The sequence below is a fragment of the Hypomesus nipponensis genome, chromosome 7 (genome assembly GCF_054491055.1).
Source record: "Hypomesus nipponensis isolate SF chromosome 7, ASM5449105v1, whole genome shotgun sequence".
Lineage (NCBI taxonomy): Eukaryota > Metazoa > Chordata > Actinopteri > Osmeriformes > Osmeridae > Hypomesus > Hypomesus nipponensis.
This window is the reverse complement of record NC_140367.1, coordinates 6,489,099-6,504,919: the sequence shown is the minus strand read 5'-3', so window position 1 is coordinate 6,504,919 and position 15,821 is coordinate 6,489,099. Positions and strand designations below refer to the sequence as shown.

Here is a 15,821-nt window from a genome sequence, read left to right as displayed (position 1 = left end):
ATAAAATGCCAGAGCTTTCTTTTTCTGGCATCAGGGACTCTAATCCTGATTCTAACAAGGTCACCCTCTGGTTTTCAAAGCAGCTCTGTCTTTCATCAGAAGAGCATCATCATATTCCATGCTCCTGAGAGTGGAACAATCCACCTGGGACTTGAAATAGAGACATAGAGAGCACATCCTGCCTCTTCTGTGTCAGCAAGTCAGAGATTATGATGTCAAATGTTTGAAAGAGAGAGAGCCACTAAGGTTATGCAGTGACCGGCTTCAGAATGAACCCAATCTCCTTAGAACTGTAAGCTACATATTCAACCCTAGCAGACAAGAGGATTTGAAATGGGATGAGGACATGTTCTTAGTTATCTGGGCTTGAAACCAAGGAATTATTGCACTGCTATTAGTCATAGGTAAAAAATAAAAAAGGACTGTTTCACATGCTTCTGTATGACATTATTTGAAGCGATTCCATTTATAAAATAATCTTTCAATTGGACATGAATGAATAAATCAATTAAGTTTCTCTGCCCGTTCCATAAACAACTAACCTGTGTGTTTTGACCCCATATTAGTGCTACTACTGTAGATAAGTAACATATTTGGTTCAATGTAGATCTGACCTTGTTTGTGCAGTGCACTTATAACTGTGTCTTAGCTATGTGATGATGTTCTTCTTCATGATTGGGTCAGCACTGATCTCCTGTTTAGTCACTGAATTAGTGTTGTTCTTCTTTGTTTGCTAAAATGAACTCTCCTTAAGCCCTGGCACAATTATGCAGTGGTCTTCAATACATACTGCCCCTAGCTGGACTCATATTGGCAATACAATGAATCTTCAATGTAATGCAAAATGTATTGTCTTAATCTGAAGTCCACATTGTGATTCCATTTGTGGGCTGTCAAGTCACAGTGTAAGTCTTAAATGAGTCTGATAAAGTCTGATAAAATGGAATTAAGTTCAAGTCGAGGTGTCATAATGTCGAGAAATATTAGCATAGTCTATATGAAGCATGAAGCAATGAATAAAGTGGTGTATCTGTTCATTCATTTTGATTTGTGGGTTGTCTTATTCTAATGAGGACAACGATTAATCACAATGAATTTGAAACATGAATTCATATGTTAAACAGTTTAATTTTGATACTGGAAGGTTACAGGTGAATTAATATAAATGCAAGGCATTTCATGGCAAAAGCAACCCAAATTACGCACGGGCGCGCAGTGAACAAAATAATAGTATTTTCAAAACCTTCAACAATTAATTCAGATTTCTTCACCCAACTGTTTTTGATGGCGCGGGTGGAACTGTGGCGCTTGATCTTGACTTGAACTACCAACCAAGTCTTAAAGAGATCAAAATTCAATCCCGTTCTAAGAAAAAGAGAAATGACGTTATTTGAATATGTGCCCAAAATCCTTAATGAATAACTTAGAACGAGGAGAAGGCAAATGCTGCCCCAGCTGTTTCCTGTTGAAAATGTCTGTGTAATGTAGATAAATGTGAGGGATTTTCTCTCTAAATCCGTCTCCTGTTCGCTAAATCTCACTTCTCCAAAACGAGCCTGCGCAATGGAACAAAGTCGGAATATTGAGATGTGACATTGCCTGCATCTCATCCTCTTTCTCGCTGTTTTTAATGACTTCAAACAAGTTCATTTTTGCTGGGCTTTGTCGTGCGGAGACCCGTGGGGATGTCTAGCGGTCATTCCTCCAAGTGGCATTTATGTGATGTCTTCAAGGTAACTTATCTGATTTAATTTGACACCAGATTGTCACTTTGGTCATTCAGTTATTACATTTTTGCAGAAAGCAACCGGATTTATGTTCAGATTAATATAACAAATCAATAAAAAAGCTTCGTTCTAGTATTGCATATGGTTTAGGATTAGATACTGTAAAAATGTTACGCATTAATGCTTTTTTCACAATTGATCAGAAAAAATTAATGTATTTAAATGCATGCGCTGGAGAGCATCCCCTATTGTTTTCAAATAGAAATATAGGAATTCCCCCCCTCTACTTTAATTGACTTTCTGGGGATCTCCTGATAGACTATCTACGTGCATGAGTTAGCACACTCCTTTGATATGAATGCTTTTCCAGAATCATCATTATGTTTGCGCAGTGCGCTCCGGTGTCATTTTCATAATCATAAACCCATGCAGCGTTACTCAACTTTCAGTGTCATTTCTCCTGACTCTGCATTGATTCTGTTAATGACCAATAATTTGTTTTAAAAAACTTTAAAGGAGATGACTTAAGAAGTCTTAAAAGCGTTATTTGGGAACGGAGACTATGTGGTAAGAGTTTGATGTAGATGGATCCTGTGTTTATTCTCTTTATTATGTATATTTGGCCCACTTAGCTTCCTTTGCTGGGTTTGGCGGGATAGCCGTTTTCCATCTCATATTTGGATAGGCAAGATCCGGAGCTCATAAACCATCGTTTTTTGTGCTAAAACTAAGAGCGTTACAATATTGCTGTCAGTGTACTAGGCAAATGAACAATTTCAAAAACATAATTTGGCACAGATTATTTTTGTTGCGCATGCTGATGCTGAGTAACCTGACAGGTCCTTGCATAATGCAGGTATTATCCAATATCACAGATGTTATGGCAAGAAGCCTTTAGTCAACTATCTTGGACGAGGCTGGGCAAAGTGTGACTGCATGGTCCGAACTGAAATGCAGCCCTCTACTCAAGACAGGGCGCGTGCCGGTCACAGCGCATCCTTTAAACGAAGGCTTTTATTTACACGATGAATGATTTAAGATACAACTAATATGTTGTCGCCCAAACGGAGGCATAGCTAGTGACACTGCAAATATGTTCTAATTGAAGTCTTATCTAGTTTGGCCCATACGTTGTCACAATTTGTCCTGGCGTGTTGACACCTGTTCCCTCACCTTCGGTTTGGCAGCTGTTAGTGCTAGGCTGTATAAGGTAGCGTACAGCCTAATAAAACTACTTTGGTTTTGAATGTGGAATTATCTTTAGATGCCATGTGACCAACCTGCTACGCCGTCGTTCTAACCAACTAAATGCTTCCTTCTTCCCATTGTGCGCAGTGTGCGATGTGCTGTATCTCCTGTACCCACACCCTCTCACTACTGCTGTGCGTCGTAGCCCTGATTCCGGCGGCAACAGGGGCAGGGCCAGAGACCCTGTGTGGGGCGGAGCTGGTCGACACGCTGCAGTTTGTATGTGGAGACAGAGGCTTTTATTTCAGTAAGTGCATCTTTTACTTATTAATAAAGGATTGCGGCTTCTATCCCATTGCTCTTATGCGCACCTCATGAATAAATAAAGAGCATATTCTTCATGTTTCTTTTACTTTCTGATATGGACCCACACACCCCCGCTTCTCGTGGGTTCTGTCTTGGTTTCTTAACTCCTATTAAACAATTCAAATTATATTATCAGAGAAGACAGCAGTATATATCCAAGCTTAGTTTTCTTAATTACTAATTGGAATGTGCTTAGGACCTAGTTCAATATAGTATGGCATGGTGCCCAGTTCTTGACGCAGAAATGAGATAGTATGGGTGTTACAGAGAGGTAAATGACGTGCAGAATGATGCTTAACAGGAATATAGTATATTTTTCTCATGGCAAATCGCAGCTCCTTCCAAGAGGAAAAGGACTAAGTGGAATTTGGCTCCATATCTATAAGAAAGAGGAGGGAAAAACTCCATGTTGCAGTGAACTTCTTTCCACAGAGAGAGAGAGAGAGGGGGGGGGGGAGAGGGGGAGAGACAGAGAGGGGGAGGGGAGAGAGGGGGAGAGAGAGCACAGCTATCCAAAGAAAACCCCACAAAAAGAATCCAGGATTGAAATCTTTTGTTTCCATTAGAGACACAAAAGCCAGAGCAAGATGACTAAAATGGAGCTGCTGATGCAAGGTGCTGTGTGCTCTCCCTCAATGTTAGCAATGCTGCTGTGTTCCCTGGTTCCCCTCTTTGGGAGAACTAGAACTACAGACCCAGGATGGGTTCTCTGGCACTAGCAAACACTGTAGCTTATGTCAAGCCCATGCAGTTCTCAAATGCTGAACAACTGTGGTGTTTTTATGTGGACAGCTATCATGTTCCCATTTTGCAGCAATGTGCACAGACATGTCAATCTTCTTGTCAATCACATTTTATACCACTGATTGTTTGTTCTTTGAAAGGGTGAGAGTTGAGATTATAGACGCACGTAACATGAGTGATGACTTTGTGTAAAGGTAATGATATATTTAAGATGTGTGAAGATTGTGATGAGGTGTGGTGGTGTCAGAGTGATTTGATGAGGTGGGACTAAATGGATTTAATATGGACTGGGAATATTACATTGATTCATTTTTCTCTTAATAGTTTTTTAAATATCACATAGTCTATATATAAATGTTTCAAAGTAGGCCACCACTCAACATGTGGTTGATGAACTGAATGCTGGACAATGGCAAAGAAACTAACCTGTTTGCCCTCTAAATCCCCAGACCTCAACTGACCTGTTCTGTGACTCTGTAAATGAGTTCATGGAGGTTTGGGCCTTGACGGCATTACCCTATACTGAGCAGTCACAGAACTGCAAATTATCCATCCATCAATGCCACAGTCGCTTGTGTTTCAGAAAGGAGGGCATTTCTTGCACACTATACTTTTTCAAGAAGACGATGAGCTATGTGTACCAGGGTGCTGGTTGTGGAAAATAGGCCTCTCTCCTGCTGTCCGATGGAAACACATTAAAAACGATGACTCTTTAGGTGAGATATCTGGAGAATCCATTTTGGTTCAGCACTGGGGAGTGTGACAGCTGGGCCCAGCCTGAACTCTTACCCTCCAGTCTGCCTATGTTGAACTTGGCAAACCCCAAGGTGATGATGTGTCGTCAGAGGGTGTTGCAGTGACACTGGGCTCTCTGTGGTGAGAGTCAGTGCCAATCCACCTTACCTCGTGTCACTGGTAAAGTAGCTGCACTTGCATTTCAAGACTTCAGATTTCATTACCCTGACAGAAATGTGAAATACTACTCGGTGGAAATTTTGTATTTTTATATATATATATATATATATATATATATATATATATATATATATATATATATACACCTTTTTTATGTAGTGTGGTCTCCAAAAAGAGGGAAAAAATGCATAACTATAGTCAGTTTTTCCAATTATTAGCTTGACCTAGAAATCCTCAGTTGTCTTTGTAATGCCTTAGCAGGCAGAATCATGAGTTGCGTGGAAGAGGATATGTAGATAGGCATTCCATGAATTATATACTGGGGTCTCTTGGCCAGGGACATTGTCTTCATTGCCTTAAAGTGACATCCATTTCCTGCTGAAATGCATCCTGGGATACATACTCAGTTTAACATCTGCGCCCCCTGCGATCAATGCCCTCCATTGATCGCAGGGGGAACAAGGTCAAAAGGAATTACAACAGAATAAAAATGAAGAATGACTTCTCAGCTACTTGTCTCTTAGTAGCTGCCTCCCCCAACATGTAATAGAAACCCAAGTCTAAATCTAAGAGGTAGTTAGGTACTATTAATCACCCACTGTACATTTTTGCTTGTCTATGAAATACAACCAGTTTGAGATTCTAAACACGATTATTCTTTTAAATTATTTAGTTTCACAAATACTTAAGGACCATTTGGATTTTGATTTACCATTTGAAAGTGAACCAATCTCAGACAAAGAGAACATTTCTGATACAAAAATATGTTATAAATGCCCTGAAGGCATTTCTTTTAGGGCTGTGTCATCCTCTACCAGCAGCATGTGAAATGAACAAGGAATGAATAGGTGGGTAGTAAATTGCTTTTAAGCAAGCATAGATGAGACTTTCTTACCCTTTGTCTCCTTCTGTTATACTTGAAGCAGCTGGAGCCAAGAGTGTTAGAATGTGTAAACAGCACATCAGCTACATGCACACATACATGCACGCACACACACACACACACACACACACACACACACACACACACACACACACACACACACACACAGCTAGGCCTTGTCCTTGAGCAGCAGGGGATTACAGGGATTACAGGATGATCAGGATGCCCCCCCCCTACACCCAGTTTTACTCTGGACCTGAACACACAGCGGAAGGCACTCAGCATTAAAGAAAGGCCTCCTGTGTCCACTTCATCACGGAAAAAAGGTGTCGTTTTCCAACGAGGGATGAAATAAAAACTCTCACCCTGTCTGAATTACTACTCAGCTGAACAAAGAGGCACCACATGAAAAGAACAGGCATGGGCCTCTGCATTCAGGCTGAAGGTGTTTTGAGTACTCCTGGGGTGCTGCAATGTACATCATACTTAACCTTAATAACTCCATTTAAATGTCACTCAATTTATATGTATATAGCTTTTCATTTATCCATCCATATACCTATAACCATATCTCTGACCTGCATTGAGGCCAGAAAATGAAAGCTAGACCCTGGTAAAATGTTCAAATCTGTCTGTTCAGAGCTTGCCAAGTACATGTCATGTTATTCTCTGTAGAAACATCAGCGGCATCTTGCATGTTCTGACCCCTGGGAGTGTGGCTCCCTACTTAAAGACTGATAATGTAGGCCTGTGCCTTTCAATACTCCGTTTTAATTGTGTAACAAAAGAAGACGAAACTCAGTTGAAAATGAGAAGAAAAATTTAGTTTGGCTATAAACGCTTTGTGGTACCAGTGATAAAGAGCTAGTTTCCAGGTCTATAGCAGTTTTCGTAGTCCCAGTCCAGCCATAAACTCCCTGACACTCTGCAGGCAGTGCGCTGCACTGACCAAGAATCCACGGTTTTTTATTGACCACGGCAAGGCCTTAAAACTGCGATCCTTGCTGTGCCACTCTGGAAGGGGGGAATCCAGCAGTCTCTTTCCAGCGCTACTCCTTTGAGGAATGCTTGCTATTTGCAATGTCTCCAGCAGAGTCACAGACTCAACTTCCCAAGTAGCCAGATGGCGGGTCGACCTCACCATGACTTTTCTCACTTGTCTGTCAGGCAAAGAATGACTTGTTAAAAATAATATTAACTGTTGATTATGTTTATCACTATCAGAGGCATTGGGTTTGAGATGTCGTCACTGAGTTGGGAGGCTGTCGTCTCTAACTCAGTATGTCTGTTAATGTGTGTGGATTTTTGCATGCATCTTTTCAAGCAGCCATTGCACTTATTATGAGCACTACATGCCAATCATCAATCAAGTGTGACATGATGCAGGAACTCACTACTCCTTACACCACCATTTGTCCCTCGAGTCATTACATACTATACATATCTGTGAGATGGCACAAAAATGGAGTAGGTCTTCTCCCTTCCCCCCATCCCATGATGGAGACGTGCATCATAGCAAACAACATCAAAACAAAATTGTTCCCTAATCTGTCGTGACTGCCTACTACGAGAGACAAACAAAAGAAGTGTCCACTAATCTGATCTGAATGTCAGCGAACAAACGAAAAAACAATGGCTTTCCTAATGGATCCCCCTTAAACTGGCCATCTTTGAGGCTCAGCCTGATAGGAAAGGTTGTTTTCCCTATTTGTTTACCACAGCTCACAGACAAAAACTCTGTTTAAGGGGATTACAGTGATCCCTTCAAAATACGGCATAGAAACTATTTAACCTGATTATTCAGCTTTTTAATACTTGCTTCAGCTGATTATTCTGCATGTTAAAAACTGTGCCAGCTGATTTTTCTCTCCTCTCCCGCTGTTTGTTCAGCAGGGTTACAGGGCTATTTTGAGAATAATAGCGGATGTTAATTTGTGAGGCTTTATTTGAAGGAATTGGAAAACAGTCCAAAGAACTACGCACAGTCGACTTCTGGCTTGCAACAACCTGTCTGCTTGCAAGATCACAAGCTAAGGCTCAGCATCATGTCTCTCTCTCCCAGAGGTGCTTGTTAGACAACAAGAACCATGATTAAGAAGGCAATTCATAGTAGACTGTATTATTCAAACCATGCTCCAGACCAGAGGGGAGATTAAGAGACCTCTTTATTAGACTTTAAAACGTAAGATATAGCACTAGTCCTAGGTAACTTTAATAACTTCTCTACAGAACAACATACAGCACAACTCCTTCCCTCATTCCCGCCTTCCTTTCCTTCTCTCTCACTCTGTTCCCTCCATCATCCAATGGTACACTGTGCCCAGGGACCTGAGATGCTGCATGGGTTTCTGAATGGGACCTCCTCTCTATCCAAAACAACATTGTCAGGATAAGGCAGGCAAAGAGAAGAAGTTAATGTACTTTGTCAGCACTGGCAGGCTTCTGAGCCAAGAGCTATTAACTCTGAGAGGGAAAGGCATTTCCTCCTTGTAAATGCCACATTAAATTATTATTATTTCATTTGGTAACAGGGAAAAGCCTAGCAGGGCTATATTGCCCAGGGTGACGTGGGAATTTTAAATGGAGAGTGGGATATTTTATAAAGGCCACTGATAGAACGTGGGTTTTGGAGAAAAGTACCTGTTGACATTCAGGTGTGCGACGTGACATTCATCTCCTTCCATCATACTGGGAACATGGAGGTTAAAGGTTAAAACAGAAGTGCTGAGATTGGGAAGATGGTAAGCAATACTGAAGGACAGCAGACTTCCAAGGAATGGAATTCGGGCTCTCTTGTGGCCCTCAAAAACACCTACGGTATGAAGCTGGGTGTTGTTCCCACCTACTGTGTGATATCCAGAGATAGACTGGCTCCCGGAAAGTCAGCAAGTGAAGCCTTTCTGGATATCCAGATGAAAATGTGAATGAAAAGTGGAAGCTTAGCCAACAGGGGGCGGGTCTTCAGGCCGCCTGGTTGCTGAGGGCTGATTAGGCCCACCTGGCTTGAGGTTTGGCCTTGCTTGCAGGGCCTCAGGGTAAAAGACACCAGGTCTGAAATGGCCAAACGTGATATTCTCAACATTTGGGTGACAGTGACCCCCTTTTACTGGGAAACAGCTGCCAAAAAAGGTCCACTTGGAGCAATGTGATACCCTGTAAATTTTACACTGAAGAAATCCATGTCATTAACGTTGTCCATATATCAGAATAATCAGACCCAAGACCTGGCTGTTAGCACTCAGCTATTACAGGCTCCAGAGCCTGGCTACAAGCCACAAGTTGTTACAGCTTTGTGATTAATTATTCTCATAGATATAAGACCTTGGAGAAAAACCTGCTCTATAAAAGTTGGGCTACATCCAACATCTAAATGTCTGCCTGCAAACCCATTGGCTTTTTCTAAAGCACCTGTACAGGGACGTCTGTGTATTGTTTTGTGTCCTCTGCAACCATATGAAACTAGCTACATATCAGATGAAAAGACAGAAGGTATCTGTCATCAATGCAGTTAAATCATATAACAGGAGAAATATTTTAAACCCTAATAGCAGCGGTAGATTGAGGTGGGATGATGCACTGTGTATGTGATATAAGAAAGTACTCCACCTAAATGAAGTTTGTACCAAACGCTTAACCATAACCCTGCCCATAACCAAATTCAGTGTCCTTGTGAATTAATTATATAGAATTGGCTTGCACTGTCAATTTGTCTTATTCAGCAACATCATACATAGTGAAATGGAGAGGTTATGTTATCCTGTGTATTGACCTCTACTGCCTCCTTTTGATTTATGTGCAAATAAATCTGAACTCATTAGTGACATGGATATCCAGACAATAGGTCCCAAACAGCAAGATGTTGCTATCTACTCCGTTCGAGGCACTGTGACAGAATAATGATACACGTAGATTCCTAAAGTATTTTCTCTCCTACCCAGACAAACCGGCAGGCTATGGGCCCAGTGCTCGGCGGTCACATAACCGTGGCATTGTGGACGAGTGCTGCTTCCGGAGCTGTGAGCTACGGCGGCTGGAGATGTACTGTGCACCCGCCAAGCCTGACAAGGCAGCTCGCTCTGTCCGTGCACAACGCCACACAGACATGCCAAGAACACCTAAGGTTAGTACCCCAGGGCACAAAGTGGACAAGAGCACAGAGCGTAGGACAGCACAGCACCCAGACAAGACTAAAAGCAAGAAGGTGAGCACAGCGCCAAACCCGATATATACACCAAAAACAAAGGTCATAGTTGACAACAGTCAGGGACGCATAAAAAGAATGCATAGAGGTGGCTTTCGAGGCTTTAACATTGGTTCATTATGTCATATCCCACAACAGCTTCAGAAAATGATAGAAGTTGACTTGGTTCAAAATACAATTCATTTGAATGTACCCTTCAAATATTTTTGAAGATTGATCTTCCATTGACGGGCAGTAAACTGCTTGTTAAACAATAGGAAGCAAATCTATCACATCTAAATTGCTTTATTGTCCCCACAGAAACCTATATCTGGGCATAGTAGTCACCCTTCTTGCAAGGTATGTCACTCCCTGAACTTGTGATGGGACTTGATGTAAGCCACAGCATGGTGTGAATGGGCCATGATAGGCCATATTTAAAGCATGCTTGTGATTAACACTTGGATCATTTGGATCTGTTACATCATTTGCATGAAGTATTTTGGTATTTATAAAGTGTGGGACCACCGTTACATTGCCTTAAGACAAATCAAGGGGAAAGATATACAATATAATAATTGCCATATTCGCAAGCAGAATGCAAAAATGATGAACATACAGGTTAAAATAATATTTACGGATAAAGTAAAGTAAATATGAAATAAAACGAACAAACTCGATTATTAATTTTGAGTCATGAGTTTTTTGAACATCCCTCAACAAAGTTCAGATGCCAGACAATCCGGATGGTTCTTGCAACACCATCATATTGGCATTGATGGACACATCAAATTAAAGTCAGCACAACAAAAGTAGCTATCATCACACATGTATTCCTATCTTAAATCTATACCTTATACTCTTGTAGTAAAGGTGTAGTCTTGGAGGAATTAAGTTGTAAAGTTCTGTTCACTGCATTCCATGGTATATGCCTGTTCCTTTGTTGAAAGGCCCGCCAAAGAAATAGTGAGGAAGAGAACTGGTGACTGAAGTCAGGTAGTCTAGGAAGATCTTTTGAAGGTCAGTTGTAAAGATCAGAAAGCAATACAATGCAGAGTAAAGGGGGTCACCCCCCTATTCTTTCCTTGTGTGGCTTGATGGTGTCAAAAAAGGCTGATTGTGTACTTGTGATATGGTTGGAAGAGACACCCACATTCTCAACTATGGGTTTGTGAGAGGGAAGATTATGCAAGTGTGTATCAATCACTTTACAAAGCCAGTGCAACATATAGACTCTGTTAAAATAGAGACACTCATCACCAAACCAATAAGTGCTAGACTGCATTTTTATCTAGTCCCAAAATAGGAAACAGTGAGGACAAGATGTAGAGATTTTGATTTCTAGCTTCCAACCTGTGTACGAGTGTTATACTTTCTCTGTACTCTTCCATTAGTAAAGAAGGACTAAGTGGTTTTTGTGGTAGACCTGCAGGCACTCTCCCTCCCAGGGCATATTCTGCTCTTACTGTACTGTACATCATGTGCTGAAATCCCAGCCTCTGGTTTTAACAGGTTGGTATGTGCATGGTCCAAGAATAAGGCATACAGTACACATTGAAATAGCAGCAGACACAACGTCAGTCCAAGGCTTGTGGAATGTGGCAGCAGAATGTACAAAACCTGTCCATTACATTTCAGAGGGTAGGATTTATTTAGTAGGGAAGGATTTATGACCCCAAGAGTTTTCTTACTTTTCCATTGCTTAACTGAATTTGTTTTCTTCTTTGTTTTCTTTAGGAGGTCCATCAGAAAAACTCAAGTCGAGGGAACACAGGAGGCAGAAACTACAGAATGTAGGGGAGCGCAGACGGGCCGATGGTGCATAGGGAGGAGAGAAGGGTGTGGCCTTACCTGGTGCCCCTATGGAATGGTTCACTGTAAAACAAAACAAAAAAATCAAAATGGAGAAATGGTACAATAAGCTCTATGTTTGATATAAACCTGACATTTTAAGTGCTGGGCTATGTGAGAGGTGTCCTGATTATTTAATACACCCCACCCACTGCACCATTTCATATTAGTGTGAATTCTTTATGTCAAATCAATCAATGTAACAGACTAGTTTAGCTGCTGAGACACATACAAGATCGTATTATTCCTCCATGTGTAAGTAGTGCTCCATTGCTGCTGGAATGGTCTGACATTTTTGGGGCAACAACCAGTCGGAGAGCAGCTAACAGAGGTCTGTCGCTTCGTTGGGATGTTCTCATTTCCTGATCTCTGAAGAGTTGAATCTTACACTGAGAGGTTTGGCCATGTTAGGTAAGATCAAGCTTCTGTTTTCAAGATTGATAGAGTGATTCCATTTCATTGGAGTGTCATGCATTTGTCAGAAGAAGACACTGTTTCACAATTTAAGGTACTGAATGACTAAGGTTTTAGAGATGGAATCCCATATTCACACATAATATTTATCGATTAGACAGTCTAGAAATTGGAGTAGAGCTTTAGGTGTCCTAGAAAAGAGATGGCCTAAATCTGATTCCTTATCATACATTACTAACAGAGGGGAACTAATAGTTTGATTGAAAAAGAAAATGCAGTACCACATAAAGTTGATCACAGGTGAAAGAGTCACATTTAAGTAATATTTCAAGTTGAGAGAAAACACACACTTAATAATGCTATTCTAAAATGTAGATGTTTGATTAGAAAGAGATTCCCTGTGTCAAATACATAGTATTGTCACAAACTGGGGCCAATACAGAGGCCAAAGAATAGCCACTAAAAGGAGGATCAATCATTAATTTTAATAGGTCTACAGTCTTTCATTTTGTTAGCTTAGGGGGACAGGGACCTTGGCTACTTTTCTAACAATTTGGACTGCACGTTTTTTTTTATTAAATAAGAGAGACCAATGACCTCCAAACCAAAGTACACTCAAATCACATATGCATACACACATATACACAAATACATACACAAAAATCTGCAGGCTTCAAATGCTGTCACAGGTCCTCAATCCCAGTTACTCTTTTTCACATCCAGACCATGTTACTGTATAATAAATCAGAGCTCTGCTACTAAGAGCAAGGTTCACACACACTGGCTCCATCAAAACCCTGTTCTGAGAAGTCCTGTGGTTGTCCCTGGACTGCGAGGAAGGGCTGCTTACACAATCCTCCATGTGGATGATAGTCCAGTCCCATTCTAGTAACCAGATTAGACAGCGTATCTCTGGCACTGCCTCCTCTGTCTGTGTATAATCAACCAATACTCCCATTTATGTTATCCTATGCATTCTTCCTCTATCATTTTACATGATGGTTTCATATAGCAAAACCGTATTAAGAAAATCCTATCCACTGTTTAATGGTGCTATTTTGTAGTTTGTTACTTGCAAGGGTTTGGCTGAAAAAAAGAAAACAAAGCGTGAGATGGAAAAGCTTCTTGTTGGAGGTCTTCCCTTTTGCACAGCCTTGTGGCCACCATTTAATAGTGTTTTTATTTGTAAGCTATTTCAATAAGGTAGTAGTGTAAGCGAGCAAATGTATTTGTGTGAAATCTGTGAATGCATGGAAAAATATCATGTTGTGGTCCCAAGAAGGTAAAACGCTATTTTTTCTACTGTTTTTAAATTATTGTTGTTACTCAACATGGATCCCTATGCCAAATGACTTGACAAAAAGTACTGTGAACTGTGATCTTCCAATAATGTTAAGGTGTTATAAGTCATAGTGTACTTTTGTCTGTCATACAATGTGTGTACATGAACTTCATTCATCTGAAAGCCCGGGTTATTGACTATTGCGAACACATGAGTAGGTATGAGTATGAGTAAGGCAGAGATTCATTAGGGGAGAGTCATTTTATTTTTAATTATGTCCATGTCCTGCATTAGTGACAGTGAATCATACCATGAAACAAATGCTATTCCTAGTGCCCATATGATGGGTGTGTATTTGGTCATTCATTAACTGGGGGTCAAATGCTCTATGTAAAGATTAACTGAATTTTCTGACCCTTGACTCTAATCAACATATTCTGTGTATGGATGCCTCTCCCATTTTTACCGATGAAGATGCATGTTGTTTTAGACAAGGGCTGCGTTGTTGCTGTGGTCAGCCAATGATTGTCCTCCTTAGTCATATCACCAGACTATGATACCAAAGACCTTTTGATTAAAACACAGCCTCACTTGCTTCAATACAGCTTGGTAATTATCTACAAACTATCTATGAACAGTGTCAACTAAACTGTTGACCAACTTCGATACTTTTTAATCAATTATAAGCCATCACTATTCATGGAAATTAGCTCCATCACATACATTTTTCAGTAATGCTAAAGCTGCTTAAGTTGACAACCTCAGTCATTCATTTAGACATGAACAAGTCTGTTCTCTGTAACAAAGCTGAAGATGCAGTTATGTGAGGCTGAATACAAAGTTGAGAGATATCTTTTTGGCATCCTTAGAGGCAGACATGTATAAAACTACAATCAAAACTCTTGTGACTGAGATTAATGTATCTGCCTCCGGTCCTCCCGTACAATCATGAAAATACAATTTAACAGATTTGTGTTCGAATTCACATTACAATGGCTGATGTTTTAAGTGAGAAAAAAGTAATTGATATCTTCCCAAGAGAATAACATTTTCCTAATTACAATTGGAAACCACAATGTTACTCTAGTAAGCTCTTCAGTACAACACAGTATTGTCATAGGACTTCAAAGCTCACTATTAAAAAAAACAGTTTGATTAAAGTGCTGTTATTCTGGCACTCGATTGATTGCCTTCTGTAGGAAAATGTTTAAATACTGACAGATTGTTCACCATTCCTGCTGAATAAACCACTTGTCAACATTATTCGCTGACTGGACATTTATTTACTGACTGCTTGATGCTGGATGATGGAACTGAATTGTCCAAGTGAAATGCTTCTATTCTATATCAAATCTTACAAGCACAACATCAGCGCTATTAAATAATAATACACAATTGATATTGCTATCTACACAATGAGACAACCCTGTAGGAGAAAGATAGTGGATAGAGGCATGGACTGCTGGATGAGAACAAAGGAGACTTGTCTCTGAGCATGTGCAAATTCTATAAAGGAGGATAACTGTCAGATGTACAGTATATCAGCCCATAAATTAGATTGGAAATCTTTTCACCAGTCTGAAACTAAACACACTCTCTATGACAAAGTGATACTTCCTAAAAAATGGCATGTTCTGCCAAGGAAAACAGAGTGGATGTGGGTGTACCGAGGGTAGAGCTGCATGTTCAGGTCTTTGGAGGACGAACACAGTGACAGGACAAAGCTTTCAGTTACTGTCAGCACTTTTTAATGAATATATAGTGGAACAATCAAGTCATTTTCACTGATAAATTGGCCGCCTGGCTGGCATTCAGCAAGACCTTACAGTTTGAAAGGTGGAGTAGGGGGCTGGCAGGCGACTGGTCCAACTATCGTGGATGGTATTTCACCCCACCAAACTTCCTAATACAGGATCGGTTATCAGTCCAAGATAGTCAAATTGCTGTGTGCAAGCTACACAGATTAAGTTCAAATAAATCTTCAAGTAACCCCCGATAAATTGCTTGCTGATGCTGGATGACCTGAGTACTTCAGTCCATTGTGGCTACCTACAAATCGTGACGCTTGCAAATCGATACCAAATACCTATGTTCATGAATTTCCAAATGTCACAACAAAACAAATTGATGAGGTACAATTTGTTATTTAATTCCAGTGCAACTCCATCTTAACATTCAACTGAATGATTCTAGAGAAACAGAGACAGCTTCCCAATTAATTTTTAGCTCACAGAATTGAGTGCACCTCAGGACACAGATTTTGGACCCAGC

General features: G+C 40.5%; 1 protein-coding gene across 3 annotated transcripts; it reads left to right on the top strand.

Moving 5' to 3' along the window:
• The first annotated feature begins 1,464 nt into the window (after positions 1-1,464).
• Positions 1,465-11,963, top strand: igf1 (insulin-like growth factor 1). Of its 3 annotated transcripts, none has more exons than XM_084701940.1 (5): positions 1,465-1,733; positions 3,063-3,222; positions 9,762-10,024; positions 10,325-10,363; positions 11,741-11,963. In XM_084701940.1, exons 1-5 carry the CDS (start codon positions 1,686-1,688, stop codon positions 11,798-11,800), a joined length of 570 nt encoding a protein of 189 aa, XP_084558066.1. In that variant the 5' UTR covers positions 1,465-1,685; the 3' UTR covers positions 11,801-11,963. The 3 variants fall into 3 exon arrangements, with proteins under 3 accessions (XP_084558066.1, XP_084558068.1, XP_084558067.1); XM_084701941.1 differs by having other exon boundaries at positions 1,468-1,733; positions 9,762-9,943; XM_084701942.1 differs by lacking the exon at positions 10,325-10,363.
• The last annotated feature ends 3,858 nt before the right edge of the window (positions 11,964-15,821 follow it).

Excerpts from the sequence above, each read along its gene's own strand:
- igf1 (XM_084701940.1), top strand. The coding sequence starts at position 1,686 with ATGTCTAGCGGTCATTCCTCCAAGTGGCATTTATGTGATGTCTTCAAG. Across the intron at positions 1,734-3,062 it reads ATTTATGTGATGTCTTCAAG|TGTGCGATGTGCTGTATCTC; the intron begins GTAACTTATCTG and ends CATTGTGCGCAG. Across the intron at positions 10,364-11,740 it reads GTAGTCACCCTTCTTGCAAG|GAGGTCCATCAGAAAAACTC; the intron begins GTATGTCACTCC and ends TGTTTTCTTTAG.